The sequence below is a fragment of the Chrysemys picta genome, chromosome 13 (genome assembly GCF_011386835.1).
Source record: "Chrysemys picta bellii isolate R12L10 chromosome 13, ASM1138683v2, whole genome shotgun sequence".
NCBI classification, from domain to species: Eukaryota; Metazoa; Chordata; order Testudines; family Emydidae; genus Chrysemys; species Chrysemys picta.
The window spans coordinates 29,626,615-29,651,522 of NC_088803.1; the positions used below are offsets into that span (position 1 = coordinate 29,626,615).

At 42.9% G+C, this 24,908-nt stretch overlaps 1 protein-coding gene across 6 annotated transcripts in view; it reads right to left on the reverse strand.

Annotated features, from left to right (window-relative positions):
* Positions 1 to 24,908, reverse strand: part of NCOA6 (nuclear receptor coactivator 6) — a 94,910-nt gene that overhangs the window by 15,122 nt on the left and 54,880 nt on the right. For 4 of the 6 annotated variants that reach the window (XM_065565742.1, XM_065565738.1, XM_065565744.1 and 1 more), the window contains 3 exons: positions 23,982 to 24,018; positions 14,747 to 14,895; positions 8,587 to 9,199 (listed from right to left, as the gene is read on the reverse strand). In XM_065565742.1, the coding sequence (XP_065421814.1) occupies positions 9,153 to 9,199; positions 14,747 to 14,895; positions 23,982 to 24,018 (233 nt within the window). In that variant the 3' untranslated portion in view covers positions 8,587 to 9,152. Of the gene's footprint in view, positions 1 to 8,586; positions 9,220 to 14,746; positions 14,896 to 23,981; positions 24,019 to 24,908 lie in introns of those variants that run through there. The other 2 variants (XM_065565740.1, XM_065565741.1) reach the window with 2 other exon arrangements.

Consider the following 24,908-nt stretch of genomic DNA (forward strand, 5'->3'; position numbering starts at 1 on the left):
GATTTTGGTTTTGCATTCAGTATTTCCAGTTTGTGGTTAGTTGTGTGATGCTCCCAACTGAAAGGTTAAACAAACAAACTAACCTGTGGCTGGGAGCGTGTTGTTCTGATCTCCTACTTTAATGGCTATGCGGAGTTTTCAATTTATTTTTTATTTGTGTAGGGGAAATTACAGCGTGGACTCAGGGACAAACACGTGCATTGGGATCTTTAAAAGTGCATATTTCAGAACATTTGATTCTGATGCGTTCTTTTATTTCTTGGGAGGCTGTGGATACGAATCTGCACGTCCTAAAGGAATCTGTGAAACCTAGTGAGACGTCTTTTTATTTTCTTAGCATGAATTGCTAGTATCGGCTGCCTTTTGGAAGAGGAAAAGGATTCAACTGGCACCAGTGTAACTGTGTAACAGATTTAAAGTTAGCAGTGTCCACTTACTAGCTATGGGGCCACTCAGGGGCACACCCACCTCACTCATGTGGGTCCCAGGAATCACATGGAAATTGTTGAAATACAATTTATTCCTCCTCTAGGCCAGCGTTATTGGAAATATCTAGCTAGCTATTTTTAAGGAATATATTTTGAGAGGGCATCAAAGCCCCCAAGGGCTTGGGGGCAATGCCAAGATCTTGGAGGCAGAGCGAACAACAGATCTGTGCTCCACACGAATCACAAACTTGAGCTAGATCTTGCTCCCAGCGGAGTCAATGGGAGCAGGATAGGGCCAGGCGGGTGCAAAATGGTTTGGAAAAAGTGCGTTGAGAGTAATAAGGGGGCAGGGGAGGGGGCACTGCGACGGTTGTTCGCGCTCTCAGGAATAATGTCATTTCTGATTTTTTTTTTTTTAACATTAAAAAAAAAAAAAGGCACCAGGTGGAAAACAAAGTCCTGGGGGCGCGTCTGTTTAGAAAGCCAGGTGGGCTTGGCTCTTGCTTTCTCAGCGGGCTAATGCTGAGGCCACGGCCAGCATGGGCAGTGCAATGGAGTAGATCTTCTAATAACTCTTGCCCATCTTTAGAGCATAGAAGCCAGATCCCTGCGAGGTACTATCCCCCCCCCCCATGACCCAGGAGAGCGCTCACAGCCAGTCAGGCTCTATGCGAGGGGAGGGGCAGACTGCAGGGAGGAGCCAGGGGGATGACTGTCATTCCCCCGCCACCTGGGTGGAACTTGCATGGAAAGAGCAACATGGCGCCAGGCCAGATTATCTCTTCTGCAGAGCTCCTCTCCAGGGGCCAGAGCCAGTGGGGAAATATAACCTCTGCCTGGCTGACCCTGCCTGCCTGTGGATTCTCCCACAATCGGCCTGGTGCAGAATCAGAACCCACATCCTCTGCCATGCAGCGGTAAATTCTGCCCTTCTTAGTTGCAGGGGGTGAGGGAACCGCTTTGCCCATAAACACCACTGACCCTGCTTTTTTGAAGTCAACAAGAGGTTGGCTTCAATGGGGGCATGGGCAGCCCTTGAGCACAAAGCTGGGGGAATGCCCCCCTTTTGTTTTAAAACATTTATGTAGAGCCAAGTCTGAAGCCACGTATCCTAGCATTCTGCATAGAACAGCCCCCTGAAGCAGCCCTAGTTAAGTGATCCTGGTTCAGGGGCTGAATTCAAAAGCGGGTCATAGCAGCCCACTTAGTCCTTGATCACAAACACACAAGCAGTCCATGATGCTAGACTCTGCCTCCTGCATTTTGGCCGGGTTTCATTTGCATTTAAAGGGTGATGAGGAGCGCTGCTGGGCGACAAGCTGGGTGCCACGGAAAGCACACCTGCCAGCAGAGCTGCCCTTGAAATCCAGCCCTTCGAAACCAGCACCTACAAGTACCACTTCCGAGAGGCACCCGCTCTGCTGGGAAAGCCCAGCCTTGAGGAAAGTCAATTCGGTCCAGCAGGGCCCCTTTCTTTTAATATTGCAAAGTACAAATTTAGTTATGTAGTTCATCCCAAAGCTCCTCGCTTTAGGAACCTGTTATTTCTCTTTGTATATTTTAAAACTGTATGTAGCTGGGTGTGGAGCAGTTTCCTTTTCTCCCCCCAAGCCCCAGGGGGAGGAAATCCATTAGTGTGTTTGATGAAGGCCATGCACAGTACCAAACTCTCCTGCGATGTAAAAAGCCCATGTTTGCAAGGGCACAGGGCTAGGATAATTCCCAGCCCAACTCCCTTGCATAGATTGGGGCTGAAATTGGTGGTTTCCAGTTATGGAAGAGGTGGTTTTTTTAACAAATGAGCATGGCAGATATTTGTTATTTAATAAATAGACAAATACGACTGCAGTGAAAAGTGAAGGTTCAGCAATGGTCACTAAACTGTAGCTAAGAAAGCGGTCACTCTCCTTGATAGTGGTTCTCCACCATTTCCATAATATAACGCTATATTACAACAGAAAAAACCTTTGGGACCCATCTAGCTAGTACACACACACACACCCCCCTCTCTGTTGGAGAGCCCCAGGTTGAGCACGGATGCTTTAAAATAAGATGTGAGACAAGTATATGTCTGGATGATGCATCTACTCCCCCAAGCTCTGAACTTCTCCAGGAATGTGACCATTCTTTCATGGCATGGATAGCTAACAGTACAAAGAATAGTACGATGCCATTGTCTGCACTAATGGCGCACCTCACCCTGTAATCAGTTAGTTACTTTTTCTTTAAACAGATTGAATTTGAAAAGGAGGAGGAGAAGTAAAACTGCTTGAGGTCAAGGATGTGGAATTTCATCTGTATCCCTAGGGCACCTTTGGAACCTCTTCTGTAGACTCTCTGGGCCTCCTTCGCCTCGCCTACCGTTTTTAACTCCACTGACCTCTCTCTGGCCAATTTGACTCCCATGTAGGATCAAAGTCAGGCCAACCATTGTCTTTTCTCCTTTAGTTTCAGGTACCTCCTCTATGCCATTCTAGAAGAACCTTTGACTATTACGCAGTTTGGTATGTTCACCTCTGTCCGTTTCTCCTGCAGCTGTTCCTGTGAGCTGTCAGAGATACAGCCATTCTATGAACACCTCCTTGGCCCAGCTCTCATTCCACTGAACTGCCTGGGAGTTTTGTCAATGGGAGGGGGAATAGGGAGATTAGAAAAAAGTCTATTTATAAATAAAAATGGGGAGGGGGAGAGGAGGAAGTGCTCTGGCATGGTTAGTAAATCACTTTTGTTTTGACGTGTGAGAGTTTTGTGAATCCTCATAACAGAGGAGATGCTGCCTCCCCCTTCTGCTCACCCCCAAAAAGGCAGCCTGGCACCTGGAGCATGCAGCAGCGGGCAGCTCTTGGAGTGCAGAAGTGAAAGGGTGACAGCACTCTCGCCAGTCAGAAACACAGGGTCGGATTTTTAAAGGGCCTCACTGTAGCCTCCGGCTTTATGCCCTTGATGCAGGCACGAAAAGGCTCTTTCTAAAAAGTTAGCTCACGAAATTTAATTTAAAAAACAAATCCCACATTTTCCTCAAAAAAATGGTTATAAAAAAAGTGAACGGCTCCATCTAGTATCCAAGCTGATGCTGACTTATTCCTTCTTTGCTCAATAAACAGCTGCAGCTTCAAGTTCTTTACACCTCCCTACCCCCTTTGTTTACAAGGAGGTAGAGGATGTGGGTTAGCACCTGATGAAACATTCAGCCCGTACCCGTCTAAACCCACTTGGGCAACACCAACTTCCCTAATAATAGGTCTGACTGATTAGGCTCTGAGATATGTCAGGCTCATTGTTCTAGCTCAGCACGTGCTCTTCTCCACACTAGCTGCCTGCAACTAGTGGCTCTTCGGTCAGAGGGAGTCTACACTAGCCCCCATCGTTACCGCCACTGCCACTGCTCAGCCTTCCTACATGGAGATTCAGACTCCGGGTGAAAGCCTGGCTCCACTGAAGTCAATAGCAAAACTTCCTTTGACTTCAGTGGAGTCAGGCTTTTACCCTTTATCTCCAGGCTGTGGGAGATCCTATTCCTTGTGGGGAGAGGGGGAAAAAAACACCCTACTAGCATGTAACTTGTACAGGGTCCACCTGTATGAGAAACCCCAAACGTCTTTGCTGTTCCAACTCCTTCTTGCCTAACAGCGAGCGGGGGAGCAAAGCTGACCATAAATACAAACTATTTTAAACACCCAATTCTCACTGCAAACAACTTGTATCTAATTCACTTTTGTGCTTTCAAAATCCAGCTTTTACCCTTCTTGAGACAAAGGTACAGCTCACACTGTAACAGCAACATAGTAATATTCTTTTCTATTGTATCAGAACTGTATCTGTAACGTAGCATTTGAGTGTTGCAATATTTTGTGTATATATATATCTCTCTCAACTCCCACAACTAGGTATTATACTCATAATACTCTCCTATATGCATTATACCTCTTCATAGTGTATTGACTGTGTATGTGCCTTTCACCCTTTTGCATGGTTTGGTAACAAATTAGGGAACCATAGTTAAAGTCCTATGCAAAAAACGACTGGGAATTTAAATTACAAAAAAAATTCTGCAGCTGTATGTTATTGTGAAAAAAAAAATAGATCTGGGATTTTCAAAGGAGCCAACAGAGTTAGGCCCCCAAATACCCTTTATTTTGGTACCTAAATCCCCTATGCACCTTTGGGAACTCCTGCTTAAAATCTGATTTCCCACCAGTTTGAGGGTGAAGATAGAGTATAAAGATGACATGACTACCACCAGCACTTTGCCAAAACACACTGTATGTTAAAAATCCATTTTTTTCCCTTTCAAAGGCTTATCTAAAGAGGAGGTACTATTTGGTTTGAAAGGGTTGCCTTAAACCTTCTTAAAATGAGTTTGAGAACATTTTCTGGTTTTGCCATCTCCTTTCCCCTCCCTCCACACCACCACTCTAACAAGCAGCAAATTTTGAGTGCGTGTGCATTTGACCTGTTTAGAACACAACCCCGATGACCAAGCAGATTAAACTCCTAGTAGGTTTTTTTCTCCAGCTCTGTTCAGCTGAGAGGGTGATTTAAACCTTAGAATCTATTGTATGCCTTACAATAGCAGGACAACTTTTAAAACAGGGGTTTTGAGAAGACAAAAATAAAAAGCCCCACATTTTCTACATCACTATACTGTAGGAACTGAAACCTAGTTCAAAACAGAAAGCTAACAAAATACGTTCTTGTTGTGTGTTACATGTTAAAGCAATGTAAGCAAGGCTTGTAGAAAGAGGGAGTCTACTTCACGTAGAATACTGTTTAAACATTTGCAATATGTTGACAGAGCAAAGGACATGACTGCCTGGGACATGTTATGTGGTGTGCGTGTGTGTATGTAACATGGTTTTGGTTGTTAGATTGTAATGCTGTCCTGGAAAAAAAAATCTAATATAAAGGAAAACCACAAGAAATTAAAAAAAAATCTATATATTTAAAGCATACTTCGTGTGTGTGTTTTAAATCATAAAGGGAACCAGGTGCAGTAAAACTGGTTACATCCAGCATTCAAAATCCAGTAGCGTATTTCACTGACTGTAGCAAGTGTTTGTTCCCGGAGGATGGTTAAGCACTGCCCTAATGAGGGAAGCACCAGCGTTTTACATGTCAGTACAGATCAGAACACAGGATTTCAATTTCACAAGCCTGCAAGAGGTTTAAATAAAAAGTAGTAAAGGGTCATGCTGCTAATCACAGTTCTTGTCCATGCAGACAGTGGGAATCTGTTAAAATAAAAGCCTTCGGCTCAAAGTGATGCATTCTTGATACAGCACATCTCAGTCTGTGTACAGTGGCCGGAGACCTTAAATTGAGTTAATAACCTTTGTACTAATGGCCTTTTCTGAGGCTTAGTGGAGAATACTGTCCTTAAACAAAAGAATACTAAGCTGCAGAATTTTGCTACCATCCAAAGTGGGGGGTTAGGTTTTTATTTCTAAGCTATCTCCGCACAATCGTATGTTTATCTTTATCACAACATCCCATTCACATGATGGGTTTCATTTTAACATGTTTACAGGAGGCTCTGGGCTTACTGCCATTCTCCAGAGTTCACACTGGACTCACTGGCAGAGAGGCAGCACCCTCAGCTGTGGAGCAGGACTCAGAAACAAAGCTGGTTAGGCTGAATATGGAAGGGAGAAGGCAAAGAAAATGGCATAGAGATGAAAGGATGCAAAGCAGACAAACCTCAGTGACAGGGTGGAAAGGAATGAACTGGACACTAGCTAGCAGACTGACTATAGCAATAAAATTATATGGGTCTAGTAATACTGGTAAAATTTCCCTACATAAACGAGCCCGAAGGGTTGGTAGGAAACTCACACTAGATATGTTTTTTCCTCTCCCACAAGCCAGGTGGCAACCCTACACTGATCATCTCCACAAGGCTGCCCCCTCTTTATCAAACAATTTCCAGCCTATGTAAATCCCAAACTAGCTATACCAGCAGAGGTTCATCAGCTTCCCTCGACAACAGAGCACACAGAGGGATAAATAATGCGAAGGGTTGGAGCATTTGCACCATCCACCACAGCCCAGAAGGGTGCAGAGAAAAAAGAGGGAGTCTACTTCACATAGAATGTGGTTTAAACATTTGCAACATGTTGACAGCTAACCTCCCTAGAGTCAGAACAGAACCCTCCAGTCCAAAGACATATTCTGCAACATTTTATATGTAGAAATCCTAACCACAGGTGCCAGTTGAGTTACACACTGTCACAGAGTCTAGGATTTCCAAAGAGTGGTGAGAGGTGCTCCAGGAACAAGGAGATACGTTTTATATTAGATATCCAGAACAAAAAAGGGGACTAAGTCACAGCCATTCTCACAGGAAAAGCAAATTTAGGGGTACTGAATGACTTAGTGGACTGGTTATGAGATACAGCACTTCTCACCTCAAGGTCAAAAGTGTCTAAAATGGTTCCCATCTGAGGGTGGTTTAGTGGCCTCTAAGTCTTGTGATTTTGCTCCAGCTTCCATTCATAAAAGATTTCACCATAACTGCCCCCCTTGCTGGCAATCTCAGCAGCAAGGCCAAGAATGGCATGGTAAGAGACCAGATTACCCCTTCCTCATAGGTCTGGTCCCTCAAGTTTCAGGCCCATTGGTAGGGTTGTGTGGAGAAGACTGCACTGCCATTATACAACTTACACCTGTTCTGTGGAAAAAGCAGAGCTCAGTTTCCACAAATATCACCCCAAAAGTTTTCACCAGCATAACAAATAAAATGTAAGGCAAGACTTAATGAACCTATAAATCAGCCCAGGGTTCCCACTTACACAAAGGTTTTAGGGAAAGTGACATGTGGACCTCTTCCTGGGTCTGATCCTGATCCCATTAAAGTCACTGGGAGTTTTGCCATCAACTTCAATAAGAACAAAATCCGGTGCAGTGTGATCGTACAAGTAGGAAAACACAGAAATATTAAAATAGTTTAGTTTTACATCTTAACTTGTTGAAGGTGGTAGGATTTCAAAGAAGCAGAAGTGTGGAGTTTGGAAGTGAAAAGGTAGAATAATTGCCCCTTTTCAGGGTTTTGGCAAAAATCTCTGAGCCATACTGCCTTCCGGTGGCTCTTCAATATCCCTGCATCAGGAGTGGGTAGACATTTTTGGGGAAAAACTGATTTTATACAGTAAACCAAGGTATCAAAAGAGCATCACTGAATCTGGCTCTCTGGGGGAAATTAACAGTTTCAGAACACAGGTAACATCTACTGCCCTTTGCAGTTGCCCAGGGCAGAATTTTTCCCTCTGAAGTTTTATATGCAAAAAGTTCAGCTTTCTGGGGCAGCCCCTGACCAATCAACATGTGGCATTTTTGGCACAAGACAGCTTACTTGCCACTTTATGTTCCACAGGCCATTTTTTAACAAGGTGCAATACTTGTCAAAATCACCTGTGTGCAAGGTAACATGCAACCTAGGAAGACTTGTGTCTGAGGCCATGTCTATACTTACCTAGATCGGCACTGTTGCAATCGATGCAGTGGTGTCAATTTAGCAGGTCTAGCGTAGACCCCCTAAATCGAGCACAGAGTGCTCTCCAGACAACTCTGGTAGGTACTCCAGCTCCCTGAGTAAGGGAAGTCGGCGGGACAGCATCTCCCGGTGACACAGCGCGGTAAGTCGACCTAAGCTACATCGACTTCAGTTACGTTATTCACGTAACTGGAGTAGCATAACTTAGATCGACTTACCACGGTAGTATAGACAAGGCCTCAATTTCTTACCATGAAAGCTTCCCAGCACAGGAAGGCTGACCTACTTTCTTGTGTAGTACACGTGAACAAGTCACTACTGCGCGCAGAATACTTATCCAGATAAAACTTCCAGGTACCAGATTTCAGAAAGTCTCCAGACTGCATTCTTCTGTGCAGTATCTTCCGCTTGGTGAACACTTCCACATGGAGAAAGCTATCTTTTGGGGCGCCTCGGTCCATATTAAATGAATGCATCCTGAAGACTGGGGTAGTAGGCTTTGAATATTTTCTTGCTTTGCAACAACAGCTGCACTAGTTAATTCATTTGTGGTTAAACAAATTCCTCTTTAAAGCTCCAAATAAGGAGCTTGTAGGCCTAGAGCTTCAAGTAATCCATTCAATCTCCCTGTACAGTAGTATGCTGCTGCTAATAATAATACAACCCAAATTATAGGACAATAACATTTATTTAGAGCATTAGGGATTCCACATTATACAAACCCTTCAATTTATTTGTATTTCACTGGTCTGTTTCTACAACAAATACATCTGATCTACTTTATAATAAAATTATTTACATTTCCAAACAAGACTGGGTTTGCCTGTAACCCTCTTACTGCTATTCACATACAGTACTTAAAACAACAGCACAATACATCATTTTATTACCTAAAAATGGCAACCCTGTAATCTAATTTTTTTTTTTATGAAAAGTGGAAACTTAGAAATAAGTTTACAACTGCCTTTCCCTCCCTCGCATTTCTTACAACACATTAGCCTAATGCACTAACTCTGGACTTCATCTTAGAATACCAGAGGGTTTAACAATAACCCAATTTTATATCCATTTATTTGTTTTTAGAAAAAACTTGCACTTACTGGGAACAGTATAATATTCAGATGACTTTACTGTACATCATTTTATTCTTTTTTCAAAAAAAGAAAAATCACAACTCAAAATTGCTATTGGTAAATTCACACTCATTTACAAGTCTTGTGTTTCCGTGCAGTACTTTACTTGGATTTTCTTCTTTTAGACTGCATTGCACTGGCATTCGTCTCTGAAATTAAAAGGAAAAACCTGTGGATGCTAAGCTAGTAAGCCTTTCAAGAGAGGCACACACATTGCTTTTTTTTTTTGTACATGTTAAAAAAACATACTGTGGGGGAGGAGAATTCAGACTGTGAGCTCCCCAGGGCAGGGATTGTTTCTCATCTTGAGTTTTTACGGCTCCTAACCCAATGGGTCCCTGATCCTGACTGAGGCCTTTAGGCAGACAGGACAATCCCAAATAAATAATGATAATCAACTCTCAGTAGCTTCTCTTGCAAGGATATGTGCAAACAGCTTCCCCGCTCACAGGGATGTCCAGAGGCTTAAAATTTGCAAAGCTCTAAGATCCTTGGCTGACAGATGCTGTGTAAGTATTATTACTGTATTAGCTCTAGTTATGATTCTGCCATCTTGCAAAGCACTGCCACAAAAAGAAACCCAGGAAACATTACACATGGCTTGAAGAACTTGAACTACACAGTTACATGTGCAGTGCTTAGGCACTCCAGAGATGGGTGTAATAGGAAAAAAATGAATGTTTTTTGGAATGTGCCTTTTAAGTGCAGACTCTATTGGTCCAGGGCCAGCTCTAGGATTTTTGCCGCCCAAAGCAAAAACAATTTTGGCCGCCCCCCCCCCCCTTATTTAATTACCCCACCCCCGGCCCCGCCTCAACTCCGCCCTTTCCCCAAATCCCCAGCCCTGCCTCCTCCCCCCCAGGCTCTCAAGCCTAGGAGGGAGGGAAGGAGGGAGGGGGAGAAGCGGCGCCGCACCGCGGCCACTCGGGATCTCCCCCTCCCTCCCAGGTTTGAGAGCCTGGGAGGGAGGGGGAGACCCTGAGCCGCCGCGGCGCGCGAAACAGCTGATTCGCGGACCGCTGCTCCCCCTCCCTCCCAGGTTTGAGAGCCAGGGAGGGAGGGCGAGTAGCGGCCGTGGCAGCAGCAGCGGAGGTGAGCTAGGGAGGCCGGGGCACATTTTTAGGGGCGGCATTCTGGCGCCGGCCATGCCGCCCCTAAAAATGTGCCGCCCCAAGCATCAGCTTGTTTTGCTGCTGCCTAGAGTCGGCCCTGTATTGGTCCCACTACAGAGAGGGCTTGAGTCCTGATGTTACACAACTGTGTATGAAACTCTTGCTTTTGCTTAATGTATGGCTGCTGTAAGGAGAATCTACTATGCTTCACTAATAACTTGCATCACAAGTTACAAAATACTGTAGCACTTCAGCCGTGGAAACAGAAGTACTTACAGAAGCTAGAGCGAAAGTAGAGGACATTTCAAGTGCACTCACAATTTCCATTTTAAAGCAGTAAGAAAAATATTGAGCAAGGACTGAGGAAACCTACATCCTTACAATTTTAACTAAATACAACACTGTAAAAGTTTGTGATGATTCTTTGGCTCTTTACAATGTCTTCTGAAGACTATCCTTTGGTAACAGTCTGCATTTTAAAACCAGTGGGGAAAAACAGTGTTGCAAGGCAACAAAGCAAAAAACCAAATCCTGTGTGCAATTCTGGTCTCTCATGTTTAAGAAAGATGAATTCAAACGGGAACAGGTGCAGAGAAGAGCTACCAGGATGATCACAGAAATGGAGAACCTGCCTCACTTGGCCTGTTTAGCCTAACAAAACAAAGGCTGAGGGGAGATAGGTTTGCTCCCTATAAATACATCAGAGAAATAAATATCAGGGAGGGAGAGGAGTTATTTAAGTTAAGGGCCAATGTTGGCACAAGAACAAATGGTTATAAACTGTCCATCAACAAGTTTAGGCTTGCAATTAGACAAAGGTTTCTAACCATCAGAGGGGTGAAGTTCTAAAACACCCTTCCAAGGGGAGTAGTGGGGGCAAAAAACCTAATTTGTTTCAAGACTGAGTTTGAGACATTTATGGAGGGGATGGTATGATGATGTTGCCTACAATGGCATATGGTCCATTCGCGACTGTTATCAGCAAATATCTCCAATGGCTAGAGATGGGACTCTAGATAGGGAGGGCTCTGAGTCCCCAACAGAACCTCACCCACTCATTCCTTCCCGACCCCAGATACGGCAGTCAATTGGACCCTGAGCATTTCAGCAAAATCCAACAGCCAGAGAATTGTTTCCCACATGTCTAGCTTTTGGATCTTGCTGAAATGCTCAGGGTCCAACTGATTGCCATATCTGGGGTTGGGAGGGAATTTCCCTCGGTTCAGATTGGTAGAAAGCCCAGAGGGATTTCCCTTCCTCTGCAGGGTGGGACACGGATCACTGGTCACTGACTGGTTTGAACTAGAGTAAATGGTGAAGTCTCAATAACTTGAAGCCTTTAAATCAAGATTTGAGGACTACAGTAACTCAGCCAGAGGGTATATTGCCAGAGTGGGTGGGCGAGGTTTTGTGGCCTGCGATGTGCAGGTGGTCAGACTAGATGCTCATGCTGGTCCCTTGTGGCCTTAAAATCTCTGAATCTATAAAACACAATGGTACGTCCCTGTGCCCATTAAATGTTACTGTAGTAAAGTCAGCATGAATAAAAAGTTACAAAATTTGATTAATCAAAAGCGACAATGATAAAGGCTGCAGCCAGACATGTTCCAGTGGTTCTCAAGAGTATCTATTCAGTGCCACTACTCAAAAGTGAACTGCACTAACAGGCATGACTTATACCAACTGGAGTTTTTTGCTCCTAGAAATCTGTACCAGTCGGTTGAGTTTAACTCCAAGCAGTCATGCAGCATTCATATCGTTTGGCCACAAGCAACACTAGTTGTAGGGTTTGTTTTCTGTTTGTATTAAATAGGGTTTCTGGTGTTTGGTAGAATAAATGGCAAGCTTCCACCATTATATGGAGTACTGTTTCAATCACTCACTTTTGGAGCCAATAGTCTAATGTCTTCTGAACATTACTGGAATTCTAACACTGGTCACTACCCAAAACTACAAACTAGTGTGCGCCACATATGTAATGATCACGTAAAACTGACTCAGTTTGCCCACTTCTACAACTGTCCTTGGGCTGTTTCTACCTTGCTGCCTTTCAGCAAGGGCACTGCACACATGAGCAGGTCTGCAAAGCTACAACCCTCTCTTCATTTAAATCCTTCCTGTGTAGAGCCACTTCTTCCAAAATGCCTACAAGAACTAGCCAAGTATTTCTCTTCCAACAATGTCTTTTACTCCATCTTACTATGCACTAGATTTTGTTTAGAGAACTTGCATCACCTCTCCTATCCCTCACTGCAGAGTTCCTGAAGTCAGTTTGTATGTTTCTTAGTGCACGGATTGTGCTTTTATTCGTAATGAAAGGCACCTAACACATTCCTGAATGCATTTAAAATAATAAATACACTTAAAAAAAAAGTTCTCATTCGCTATTAAAAGGTAGAACAGTCAGGAGTATGCACCAATGACAAACTTCTTCAGGTTCCATCAGTTCCCTAGCTAGCTGTGACAGGCATAGTGTGTTTCCCCTGAAAAATTCTTGGGTTTTTGTTTTCATTTTTGTCTTTGGTCCTGAGCTTGCCCAGTCACCTAAATGGGGGGAAAGGAAATCAAGGCCCTGTGTACAATTTGGTAAGCTGGACCTAGATTCTGTGGCAGCTTCAGATACATGGTTTAAAAAAAAAAAAGGAGGTTTTTATTTCATTAATAGAAAAACAAATAGTGGAACAAACGTGTTTATTCCGATACTAAATACCATTTATTTTATGCTGTTCCCACATTTTTCGTTTTTAAAATGCCATTGTCTGTCTGTCATGTTTAGGTTTCAGAATTAATCTACTACAGTGAATGGGACAGGTTACACCTCCCAAAGCTATTGTTTCAGGCTGCCTCAAACTCATGAAGATATCACTGTATCACTCCACATTCTGTTCACATTTTCAAACTTCTTTAAAATCAAAGATCATTAATTTTTAAAATGAAAGATGAGATTCTGGAGCACAATTATGTTACAGGAAGTGAATTTCATGGCCATGGGACCGCAGAATACATAGATACCTCAATGCAATTTTTGATACTATATTTTGATTCAGTACTATATTTAGCTGGAAGTGCTCTCTGGAACACTTTGAAGGTAAAAATGTAAACATTTGTAATGTTTCCAGTGTGGGAAAAGGTTGCTGAATTTAATTTGATCAATTTCATTTCATTATAAATCTGTGTTATTTCTTAATGTTCTATGTGTTATCTTTAAAATATTGGCAGAAAATTCCTCTTGACATTCTCTTTACATCATTACATGAGTCTCACCTACCAGAACTTTACTGACATGAGACTGACCCCATCAGCTCAGTCTTCACTTACAAGTTAGGTGGACGTAGGTATGCTAGTGAAGGGTGTGAAAAAGCCATACCCTGACTGATGTAGCTATGCTGACCTAAGTCCCAGTGTAGAGGCTGCTATGTTGAAGGAAGAATGTCTATGTCAACGTATGGCCTGGTCCACACCTAAACAGGTCAACCTAAGTATCTCACTCAGGGCTGCGAAAATGCCCTGTGCAATGTAATTAGGTCAGCCTGACCCTCACTATAGACACTGCTTGGCTGACAGAAGAATTCTTCCATCGCTCTGCATATGACCTCTCAAAGGGGTGGATTTATTACAGCAATGGAAAAACCTCTTCGGTTGCTGTAGTAAGAGTAGACCTACCCATAGCTACTGTCATTTGAGGATGTGGTGTACTTAAATCAACGGGAAAAAATGAGAAGCAGTTCAGCAGTTACTCACCCATAGCTGCGATAGCTCTTGTACCTGCTTGTGCCCAGCCCTGCTCCTGCCTTTGACCCAGCCTTGCCTCACTCCAGGTAACCCAGCTCCAACCCTCAGCTCTGGCATCTGGTCTCTGACTTCTGCTCTGACCTGTGACTCCAACCACTAGGCCTGACCACCCACGTCCCAGTCACTGTCATCATGAACCAGGCATTCTACCAATGAACATATATGTGCCACACAAATGCTGCATACTTTGTTCCTGACCATAGCCCTTAAAGAAATAAGACACTCCTGCAACTGCTGATGCCATGGGTTAATATCTGTAACTTTAGGATTTCACATGTTCTTAGACAGAACAGCTGAGGATCTGTGTACCAGCACACAAAACTCTTGGACTGTCATCGAGGCAGCATTCTAAGCATGCCTGAGCAGCATAACAAGACCATTTGGATTTGCGAAAGCAGATCACACACTAGAAGACATAAGCTTTTGTCTCACTTCTTTCAGACTGTAGGAAAAATGTCACTGTCTTGCCTGAGTACACTTCTTTCAATGTCTGCCCATTACTGCCAAGAGTACTATATTTTAAGAGTACTATGATTTTTTTGAATGCTAGGTTAATGAGTACTGCAGAAAACAAACTACAGTAAAAAATTTGCATACAAGAGATTTACTGCAGGTACTGAACTATGTAAACTTTGAAACTCCAGCCTGTCTCTAACTCATCAGTACTAACTCTAGGGTTAGGAGCATACACTGAACACCATAGGCATGGTGCACTTATTCAAATGACATTATTATTTTGGAAACTACTTCACTTCCTGCCCATTCCACAGTAAGGATGGCTGTGCATTTTACCTTTTGCGGTGCTAGAGGCAGATGATGGCCTGGAGGACCTCTTGCGCTGTCCATTCTCTACTGTTTCCTGTGAAGCAGCAGATTCCTCTGTTCTTGAATTTCTTCTACTTGGAGTTTTAGATTTTTCACAACTCTCTTTTGCCTCATTACTAATAAAGTGAGACAAAATATTTCTGGTGAAGTGCAAGAATCTTTTTTTAATGCAATTCATTAGACAAGCATACCAGTTCCAGATCCTTAGCACTGAAGATATGAAATGATAGGGATAAGGGAAGAGAGTTATTTGAAACATTCAAATGACCGAGAAATTGGGTATATTTTAAATGGTCAGCAGATATCACCATTACTGAAGTCTAGGGAAAGTCTTAGGTTATATAAGAAACTGCTATAATAAGGAAATACAGAACTGAAGTCACAAATGAACACAAGAGAGAATTGTGAACTTTTAAGAAGGGACTGTTGTCAACTATTTTGTACAACTAAGAAGAGTTGCTTCACTAATCTTTCTAAATGATTTATTCCCAGACCAAAACAGGCTTTATTAAGGTGGGTTTAATGCTTTAAAAGAATTAATAACAAAGTGCAGTTCTGCCATGAAAAGTTATTCTACAATGGTACTGTGGGGCTTCACATTTATTTTCTCTCACACCATATTAGCAGGTGTTTACATTTGTTTACATTTAAAACTGTTTACTCGTTTCTACCAGCCTTGCAAACTCATCTTGTGCTCTGGGAATTAAGCTAAGTTATTTTCTTCTCATACACAGACACTAATAAGTTTCACTGTTGTATGCAGTGTTTTTGCAGCCGTGTTGGCCACAGGATATTAGAGAGAAGGTGGTTGAGGTAATACCTTTTATTGGACCAATTTCTGTTCGCGAGATAGACAAGCTTTTGAGCTACTCAGAGCTCTTCCTCAGGTCTGGGAAAGGTGCCACAGCTAAATATGAGGTTAAACAGATAGTTCAGAACGTATTTCTAAAGGACCATTCAAGATGAAGTGCCCCGTTAACACCCCTGTAGTCATTGGATAAAAAGGGGGATCAGTGGGTTACAGATTGTTGTCATAAGCCATAAATCCAGTGTCTTTATTAAGACCATGACCAGACGTTAGCAGAACAGATGCAAAACCTGCAGACATCTCTCCACTGCTACCATGATCAATATCTCCCACAACACTCTTTTCAAGATCCATGGATCCTACACATGCTACTGTGTACCTCATCCAGTGCACTAAATGCCCCAACAACGACTATGTGGGTGAAACCAGACAATCACTATGCTCTTGAATGAGCTCACAGAGAAAAATTAAAAAAATTAAAAAAAAAAACCTGTATCCCCTATGGGTGAACACTTTTCAGAAAGTGATCACTCTATGTCTGACCTATCAGTCCTCATCCTCAAAGGAAACCTGCACAACACTTTCAAAAGGGGAGCCCTGCTGCTAGACACTAAAAATTCTGACTTTAATAAAGATGCTGGATTTATGGCTTATTACAACAATCTGTAACCCATTAACCCCCCTTTTTGTCCTAGGTCTACAGGGGAGTTAACAAGCCACTTCACCTTTAGAATATGGGCTAACTACTCATGCTAAACTATCTGTTCAACCTTGTATTTAGCTGTGGCACTCTGAGTTACCTTTCCCAGACCTGAGGAAGAGCTCTGTGTAGTTCGAAAGCTTGTCTGTCTCACCAACAGAAGTTGGTCCAGTAAAAGATATTACCTCACCCACCTTGACTCACCAGTAAATTTCAACAGGCCAAATGAAGCCCTCAGTGACATCTATGCAACCCTATTGTCTTCTGTGGGTTCACAAGCTAACTAAGTGGAACCAATTAAACAACTCTCTGTTGATAACACACAAGAAGGAACAGAATTCACTTCATGCCCTCTTCATGTGACGTCTCTGCAGGACTAACAAGAATAAAAATGTATTTTAGTCAGCAGTCCTGAGTCTGAAAAAACACACAGAGGAGATCTGTAGAGTACAAAGGTTCTATTTTTACATAGTCATTTCTAAGAGGAAATCCTCATTTTAAGAGAGAAAACTTATACAAGTTTGTAGTTTTAACAGCTGATGTCTGAAAGCCAAGGAATTCAACAATCAAGTTACAAAGACAAAAAGGCACAGAACATTGGCAAGCATGGAAAGGCAGAGAGCAGGTAACCAGGTAGGCAAATAAGTATCCCCATTTTACATATGGGAATACAGAGGCACAGAAAAGCTAAATGACTTGCCTAAGACATAAAACAAGTGTCAACACCAGGCTTCGACCCCAGCTCTCCAGATCTCATATCTAACCCACTAGATCAGTGTTTTTTAATGTCTGGGTTGCAACCCCAGTGGGGTCACTGGAGAGATTTAGGGGGTTGCAAGCAGGGCCAGCACTAAAGGGTAGGAAGCAGGGAAATTGCCTGGGGCCCTACACCACAGGGGGCCCTGCAAAGCCAATGTACATGTTTCATGGGGGACTGAAGCCCTGAGCCTGCAAGCCACGGTGGGGCTGAAGCCCTGTGCCTCAAGATGTGAGGGGCTGACAGGGTCAGCTCTAGGTTTTTTGCCGCTCCAAGCAAAATAAAAAACACCCTCAAGAGGGCAAATGCCGAAGCAAAAAAACAAAAAAAAAACCCTCCGAGAGCACAACTGCCTAAGCAACAAAAAAAACTCTACCCAGAACGCAGCCCTGGAATTGTGCTGCCCCAAGCACGTGCTTGGTTTGCTGGTGCCTAGAGCCAGTCCTGGGGGCTGAAGCCCTGAGCTTAAGGTAGGCTGTCGCAATTTTTTCTAGAGGAGTCACGATTTTTTTTTTTAAGTCCAAAGCGGGTTACCAGCACAAAAAGATTGAGAAACATTGCACTTTAGACTAATCCATTAGATTAGCATTCCACATGTAGGTCCCTTAGCCTCTGTTTTCCCATATGTGATTAGTAAAATAAAGATAACGATAATTATCTACTTCAGAGGGGTGTTGTGAGGCCTACCCAAATAACATTTGTAAATGCCTGTAAGTATGATGTCCAGTCACTGGCAGAGGTGGAAATGGAACTGGAGGTTTGACTCCCCATACCTGTGATTAATGCACAAGACTGCGTGACATTTGAAGGTGCCATTACAGCCACTGCCCTTGATGCTTTTACAGGGATTAGGAAATCCAAAACAGCCAGAGACAACCTTTCCTGAATTGTGTATGACCTTTAGTACTTTTCATGAGGCAGGGCTCTCCTAATGTGCGTGATACTTATGCGCAGTTCTGGAAGTCCACATTCAGCTTGGGAGGATTCCTTAACTCCATAAAAACTGACTTGCAGAAAACTTCAGAGGGATTCATAAAGTGACAGACACTGCCAAAAAAGCCATTACCTGTTTCTGAGTCACTGATAACTCAGAAGAAAGTTATGTTGAATGCTTTTAGATGTCCTAGAAGATAAAGCACAGGATGGGGTATTGGTGTCTGTTACAGACCACCAAATCACACAAGAGAACAGGTGACCGGCTTCTTTGCACCTATTTATAATGTTAGGGGGAAAAAAGGTGTGTGATCATGGGCAACTTCAATTTGAGTGACATACGTTGGGGGTCTCATGCTGCCAGTACTCCAACATCCTTAGAATTTCTAATATTACAGATGACCATTTCCTAACTTAAAGTATGGCATCCAACACAGGGGAAATTTTATATTAGACTTGGCCTTAACTAATGAGGGGGAACTGATCACAGAATTAAAAATTAATGGTTGCTTATGTACAGGTGATCATGACTTGATCACATTTATAATGTGCAAACAGAATGAAGTCCAGACTAGTAGTATATATAGTTGGTGCATTAACAGGGCCAATATTACAAAGCTGAAAACAATTATGAGACAAATCATCTGGGAGGAAAAATTTAAATCAGAAACGTGTGACTGATCATTTGTAATTGTTTAAGAACACTTTACTAGATGCCCAAAGAGCCACAATCGAGGAAGCAAGCTGTATTGGTTAAAAAAAGATCTGGTTTAAAGAGGAAGTGAAGGCACCTATAAATTTTTAAAATATATAACAAATCAAAGAAAGGGGAAGTCGATAGTAATGATTATAAATCAGAATTTAGGAACTGTAGACAAATCATAAGGGACACAAGGAGAACTCTATGGCCAGCAGAGTGAAGAACAGTAAGAAGGGTTTTTTTTTGTTTTTGTTTTTAAGTATATTAGGAACAAAAAGAAACCTAACAATGGTATTGGTCCATTACTAGATGAAAATGATAGAATTATCAATAATAATAATGCGGAAGAAGTAGAAATGTCCAATAAAAATTCTGTTCTGTATTCGGGGAAAAACAGATGATGTAGTCATATCATATAATACACTTTCCATTCCACTAGTATCTCAGGAGGATGTTCAACAGCTGCTACTGAAGTCAGACATTTTTAAATCAGCTGGTCCAGATAACTTGCATCCAAGAGTTTTACAAGAGCTGGCTGAAGAGTTAACTAGACTGTTAAAGCTCATTTTCAACAAGTCTTGGAACACTGGGGAAGTTCCAGAAGACTGGAAGAAAGAATATTTAAATATCTACAGAATATTTAAAAATGGCAAACAAGATGACACGGGTAATTATAGGCCAGTCATTCTGACATCGATCCCAGGCAAGATAATGCAGGATAATGGGGGAAGAGGGAAAAGAGGCAGTTGGAAAGGAAGGGGGAAGAGAAGGGGGATGAGGAATGGGGCAGGGGGATGGGGCACTGGGGCGAGGGGGACAAGGGCAGGGGACAGTGGGGAGAGCAATGGGGAGGGGATGGGGCAGGAAGGCAGCTACAGCAGCACTGGGAGGCACAAGAGTGGCAGCATTGTTTCAGCAGCTGGCGCCGGAATGACCGCAGCTCCCACGTTCAGGTCACCAGAGCAGCAGCAGCAGCTGGGGATCCCCCGTTAAGCTGGCCCATCTCTCCCCAGCACCAGCAGCCCAGGTACCACTCCGGGATGGTGAGGGGGGGAGAGCCAGTGAACCAGGGGAACTGGCTTCAGCACAATCCTGGGTACCCCAAGAACTGTCACACTGATGTAGTCAATTAATGAAGAACTAAAAAAAGTAACATAATTAATGCCAGTCAACATGAGTTTTGGAAAACAGATTCTGTCAAACTAACTTTGTATCTTTTCTTGATGAGATTACAAGTTTGGTTGATAAAGGTAATAGTGCTGATGAAATATACTTAGACTTCTGTAAGGCGTTTGACTTGGTACCACATGACATTTTGATTAACAAACTAGAACGACAAAAAATTAACACCGCACACATTAAATGGATTAAAGCGGGGTTCTCAAACTGGGGGACGTGACCCCTCAGGGGGTCACGAGGTTATTACGTGGGGGGTCACAAGCTTTCAGCCTCTACCCACAGACCCTGCTTCCCCTCCAGCAATTATAATAGTGTTAATTATTTAAAAATGTGTTTTTAATTTATAAGGGGGCGGGGGGCTTGCAGTCAGAGACTTGCTGTGTAAAAAGGGTCACCAAACAAAAGTTTGGGAACCACTGGGTTAAAAGCTGGCTAACTGATAGGACTCAAAAAGCAATTGTAAACAGGGAATCATCACCTAACAAGTGCGTTTCTACTGGGGTCCCACAGGGATCGGTTCTTGGTCCTACGCTATTAACATTTTTATCAATGACCTGGAAGAAAACAAAATCATCCCTGATAAAGTTTGCAGATGACACAAAGACTGTGGGAATAGAAAATAATAACGAGGACAGGTCACTGAGCGATCTGGTTTGCTTGGTAAGCTGGGCACAAGCAAACAGAATGTGTTTTAAAAGGGCTATACACCTCTACCCCGATATAACGCAACCCAATATAACACGAATTCTGATATAATGCGGAAAAGCAGTGCTCCGGGGAGGGGGCGGGGCTGCGCACTCCGGCGGATCAAAGCAAGTTCGATATAATGCGGTTTCACCTATAACGCGGTAAGATTTTTTGGCTCCTGAGGACAGCGTTATATCGAGGTAGAGGTGTATGTAAACAGACATCTAGGAACAAAGAATGTGGCCATACTTACAGGACAGAGGACTCTACCCCGAGAAGCACTGACTCTGAAAAAGATGTGGGGGCTGTGGTGGATAATCAGCTGACCATGAGATCCCAATGCGATGCTACAGGCCAAAGGGTATTGCGATCTTTGGATGCATAAAAGGGGAATCTTGAGTAGGAATAAAGAGGTTATTTTATCTCTCTATTTAGCAATGGTACAATTGCTGCTGGAATACTGTGTCCAGTTCTGGTGTCCACAATTCAAGAAGGATGTTGATAAATTGAAGAAAAGTCAGAGAAGAGCCAGGAGAACGATTAAAGACTTAGAAAATATGGTTTATAGTTAGGGAGCTACCAAATTCACGGCCATGAAAACGTGTCACGGACCATGAAATCTGGTCTCCCACCATGAAATCTGGTCTTTTGTGTACTTTTACCCTATACTATACAGATTTCACAGGGGGAGACCAGTGTTTCTCAAATTGGGGTCCTGTTCCAAAAGGGAGTTGCAGGGAGGTTGCAAGGTTATTTTAAGGGGGTCGCAGTATTGCCACCTTTACTTCTGCACTGCCTTCAGAGTTGGGTGGCTGGAGAGCAGCAGCTGTTGGCTGGGCACTCAGCTCTGATGGCAGCACCCTGCCAGCAGCAGTGCAGAAATAAGCGTGGCAATCCAATACCATGCCACCCTTACTACTATACTGCTGACTTCAGACTTGGGTGGCTGCTGACTGAAGGCCCAGCTCTGCAGGCAGCAGGGCAGAAGTAAGGGTGGCAATACCATACTATGGCATCCTTACTTCTGCGCTGCTGCTGGCGGCAACTCTGACTTCAGAGCTGGGATCCGGCCAGCAGCCACCACTCTCCAGCTGCCCAGCTCTGAAGGCAGCACCACCACCAGCAGCAGCACAAAAGTAAGGGTAGCAGTATTGCAACCCTCTACTACAATAACCTTGCGACCACTCACAACTCCTTTTTGTGTCAGGACCCCTACAATTACAACACCATGAAATTTCAGATTTAAAGATCTAAAATCATGAAATTTATTATTTTTAAAATTCTATAACTATGAAATTGACCAAAATGGACTGTGAATTTGGTAGGGCCCTATGTATAGTGATAGACCCAAGGAGATCAATTTATTTAGCTTAACAAAGAAAAGGTTAAGGGATGACTTGATTACAGTCTGCAAGTACCTACATGGTGAACAAATATTTGATAATCGGCTCTTCAATCTAGCAGAGAAAGTTCTGACATGATCCAATGGCTGGAAGTTGAAGGTGGACAAATTCAAACCAGAAATAAGGTGTAAATTTTTAATAGTGAGGATAATGAGTCATGAGAGGTGGTGGTGCGTTCTCCATCGCTGGCAATTTTTAAATCAAGATTGGATGTTTTTCTAAAAGATATGCTGTAGGAATTATTTTGGGGAAATTATCTGGCCTGTATTGTACAGAAGGCTAGACTAGATAATCACTATGGTCCCTTCTGGCCTTGGAATCTATGAATAAGACACAAACATATTTGGAGTTCCCAGACATTTTGGAGTCAGATAATGTGTCAAAAAGAGTTAGGAAAATGTTCAAGTGTTGTAACCTCATTTTGTGAGCCCTCATATCTCCCATATGTCTGGTTTGTTAGCCTCATTTTATCAGAAAAATTCTGCACTATAAGACTCTCTCACCCACGAAATTTCAGTTTAGCTTTGCTGAAGCTAAAGGGAGATTATAATGGTAGGCAATCTTCAAACTTAACTATACAATTACGGTGATAGCCCAGTGCATGCAACAAGATCGTTTATTTTAAATAATTAACTCAGCAACAGCCCCAGGAACTCTGCATTTTTTTTTCTGCTGCCTTCGAGGAGGGCTACACTTAAGGAGGATTCACGGAGGGTGCTCCGACGGCCGAAGGCAGCTCTGGTTCCCCCCTCCCGCCAGGGGCAGCCCCAGAGCCTGCAGAGGTTTATAGCCTTAGCCCCCATTTAGAGCTTGGTACTCCCCACTATCCCAGTGGGCCCTACGTGGGTAAGGTTTACCATTTGCCCTGGCTAACAGCCATTCTGTTGTATTTAGAAGAGCATGAAAGATATGATCAGTAGTCTTAGCATAACTATTTTCTCTCTGTCAAAAGTCTAGCAATATTTCTATCATTAGATACTCCTATAGTCAATTTAAGGTTCCCACTATTAAAAGGTGTGGCCCAAAACATCAATAGACCGGTACTATCATGAAAATCATACTTCATCCTGATGTTTAACCACCTGAATTACTGAATACGTTAGCCAGCACCTGTCCATGTATGTTCTACAAGACTCTACTAATATCAGTTTTCAGCAGAATAAATGATAGCAACCATATACAAAGTTCTGTTCAGGCTGATGTACAGAAGGGGTTCCCTGGCCTGCATCTGAAGGAGATCTCATGGCAACCTCCATGAGATGCTTCCTGAGGTAGAGAGCCCAACCCTTCTTGGGTACGGTTGAGGAAGGACTGATAGATACTGCACCTGGCCCTCTCCCAAGGTGAAGAGGCAGTGTTGATGTTCGTCACTGACTGAGAAGGAATGAGGGCAGGGAGGCACAGATTTTAAAGCCTCAGGCATAGAACAGTACCCGTGTTTGGATACCAGGGGCAGGGAGAGCAAAGACAAAAAACAGGCCCCCAAACTAGCTAGTCTACGCTAAAACGACTAGAAACTACCTAAAAACAATAAAAGCAGTACACATCTATAAAAACTAACTATATACGAGTTACCAGGCGGGTGGCATGCGCCTATAGTCCCAGATACTTGGGAGGCTGGTGGATAACTTGAGCTCAGGGGTTCTGGGCTGTGATGCGCTATGCTGATCGGGTGTCCGGTACCACTGACAGCCTGGTCAGCGGGTGGCTGAGGGAATGGCTAGAACAATACGAATGACATGTGAGGGCTCTGTGAGGGCTGATGGACCGATCTGACAAGGTGATACACAAGTTTGCTGTCCAGAAGTGTAGGGGCACATTTGGGAGTCTTAATGCAACAGTATCCTACTTTAATAACACCTGGCCTAACCAGTCTTTTCAATAGAGAAAAAAGATGTGTGGCCAAGGAGAATAAAGAGGCTGTGGCAATAAAGAATTTCTTGAAAGTTGTATGATTAAGGCAAAGTCAAAGAGAAACAGACACCCTCCAAAGATAGCTACATTCATCCTGAATCTACAGCGACTATCTACTTACCTTTGGCCAGCAACTATTGCAGCATTTGCTTCAAGTTCTGCAAAAGAAAAAGATATATTTCTAACCTGCTGCGGAAATATATACACGTTAAAAATCAGATATCTGGAAGATATGTGACTGCTACCTGTAATATAAGCTTTGGGGGAAAACTATGAAATACACTGTAGGATTCTCTCACAACATTTCATGGTAATGTTAAAACACAGCAGAAATATACACAGGCAGATCTATATTTTAAGAAACCTAGACTTCATTTTAAATATTCTCAGTGTAACATACTGTATAACTTTTTTCTCATTAGTATAACTTGATCCCACCCTTTGCCTCAAAATAAACACAACCCTTTAGGCACCATTATTTATCTCAGATCGCTTATCCTAAACTGGGTTGGTAAAATAACTTCCCTACTCTACAAGACAATTGTTACTCTCAAACAACCCTATAGCTAGGAAATTCCATACTGGACCAGTGGTCCAGCTAGCCCAGTATCACATCTCTGACAGTGGCCATCACCAACTACATCAGAGAAAGGTACAAGAAACCCCGCAGAAGGCAATTGTAGAATAGCCTGTCCACAGGGAAAGGTTTTTCTTAACCCTCATTTGAGTTAGTCTTTGCCTTATGCCATGAGGCATGAAGGCTTATATCCCTTCCAAAGGGGTTTCTTTTTTAAATCTTGAAAGTATAAGTCAGGATATTCTTAATATAAATGTACAATCCTTTTTTGAGTCTTGCTAAGCTCCTGGCCTCAAAGATAGCTTATAGCTATGAGTTCCACAGTCTTGTTGTGTATTGTATGAAAAAGTATTTCCTTTTTTCAATTTTAAACTTGACATCTTTCAATTTTATTGAATGTCCCCTTGTTCTTATATTATGAGAAAGGATTACTAGAAGCTGCTGGTCTGCCTTCTTCATACCATTCATTAT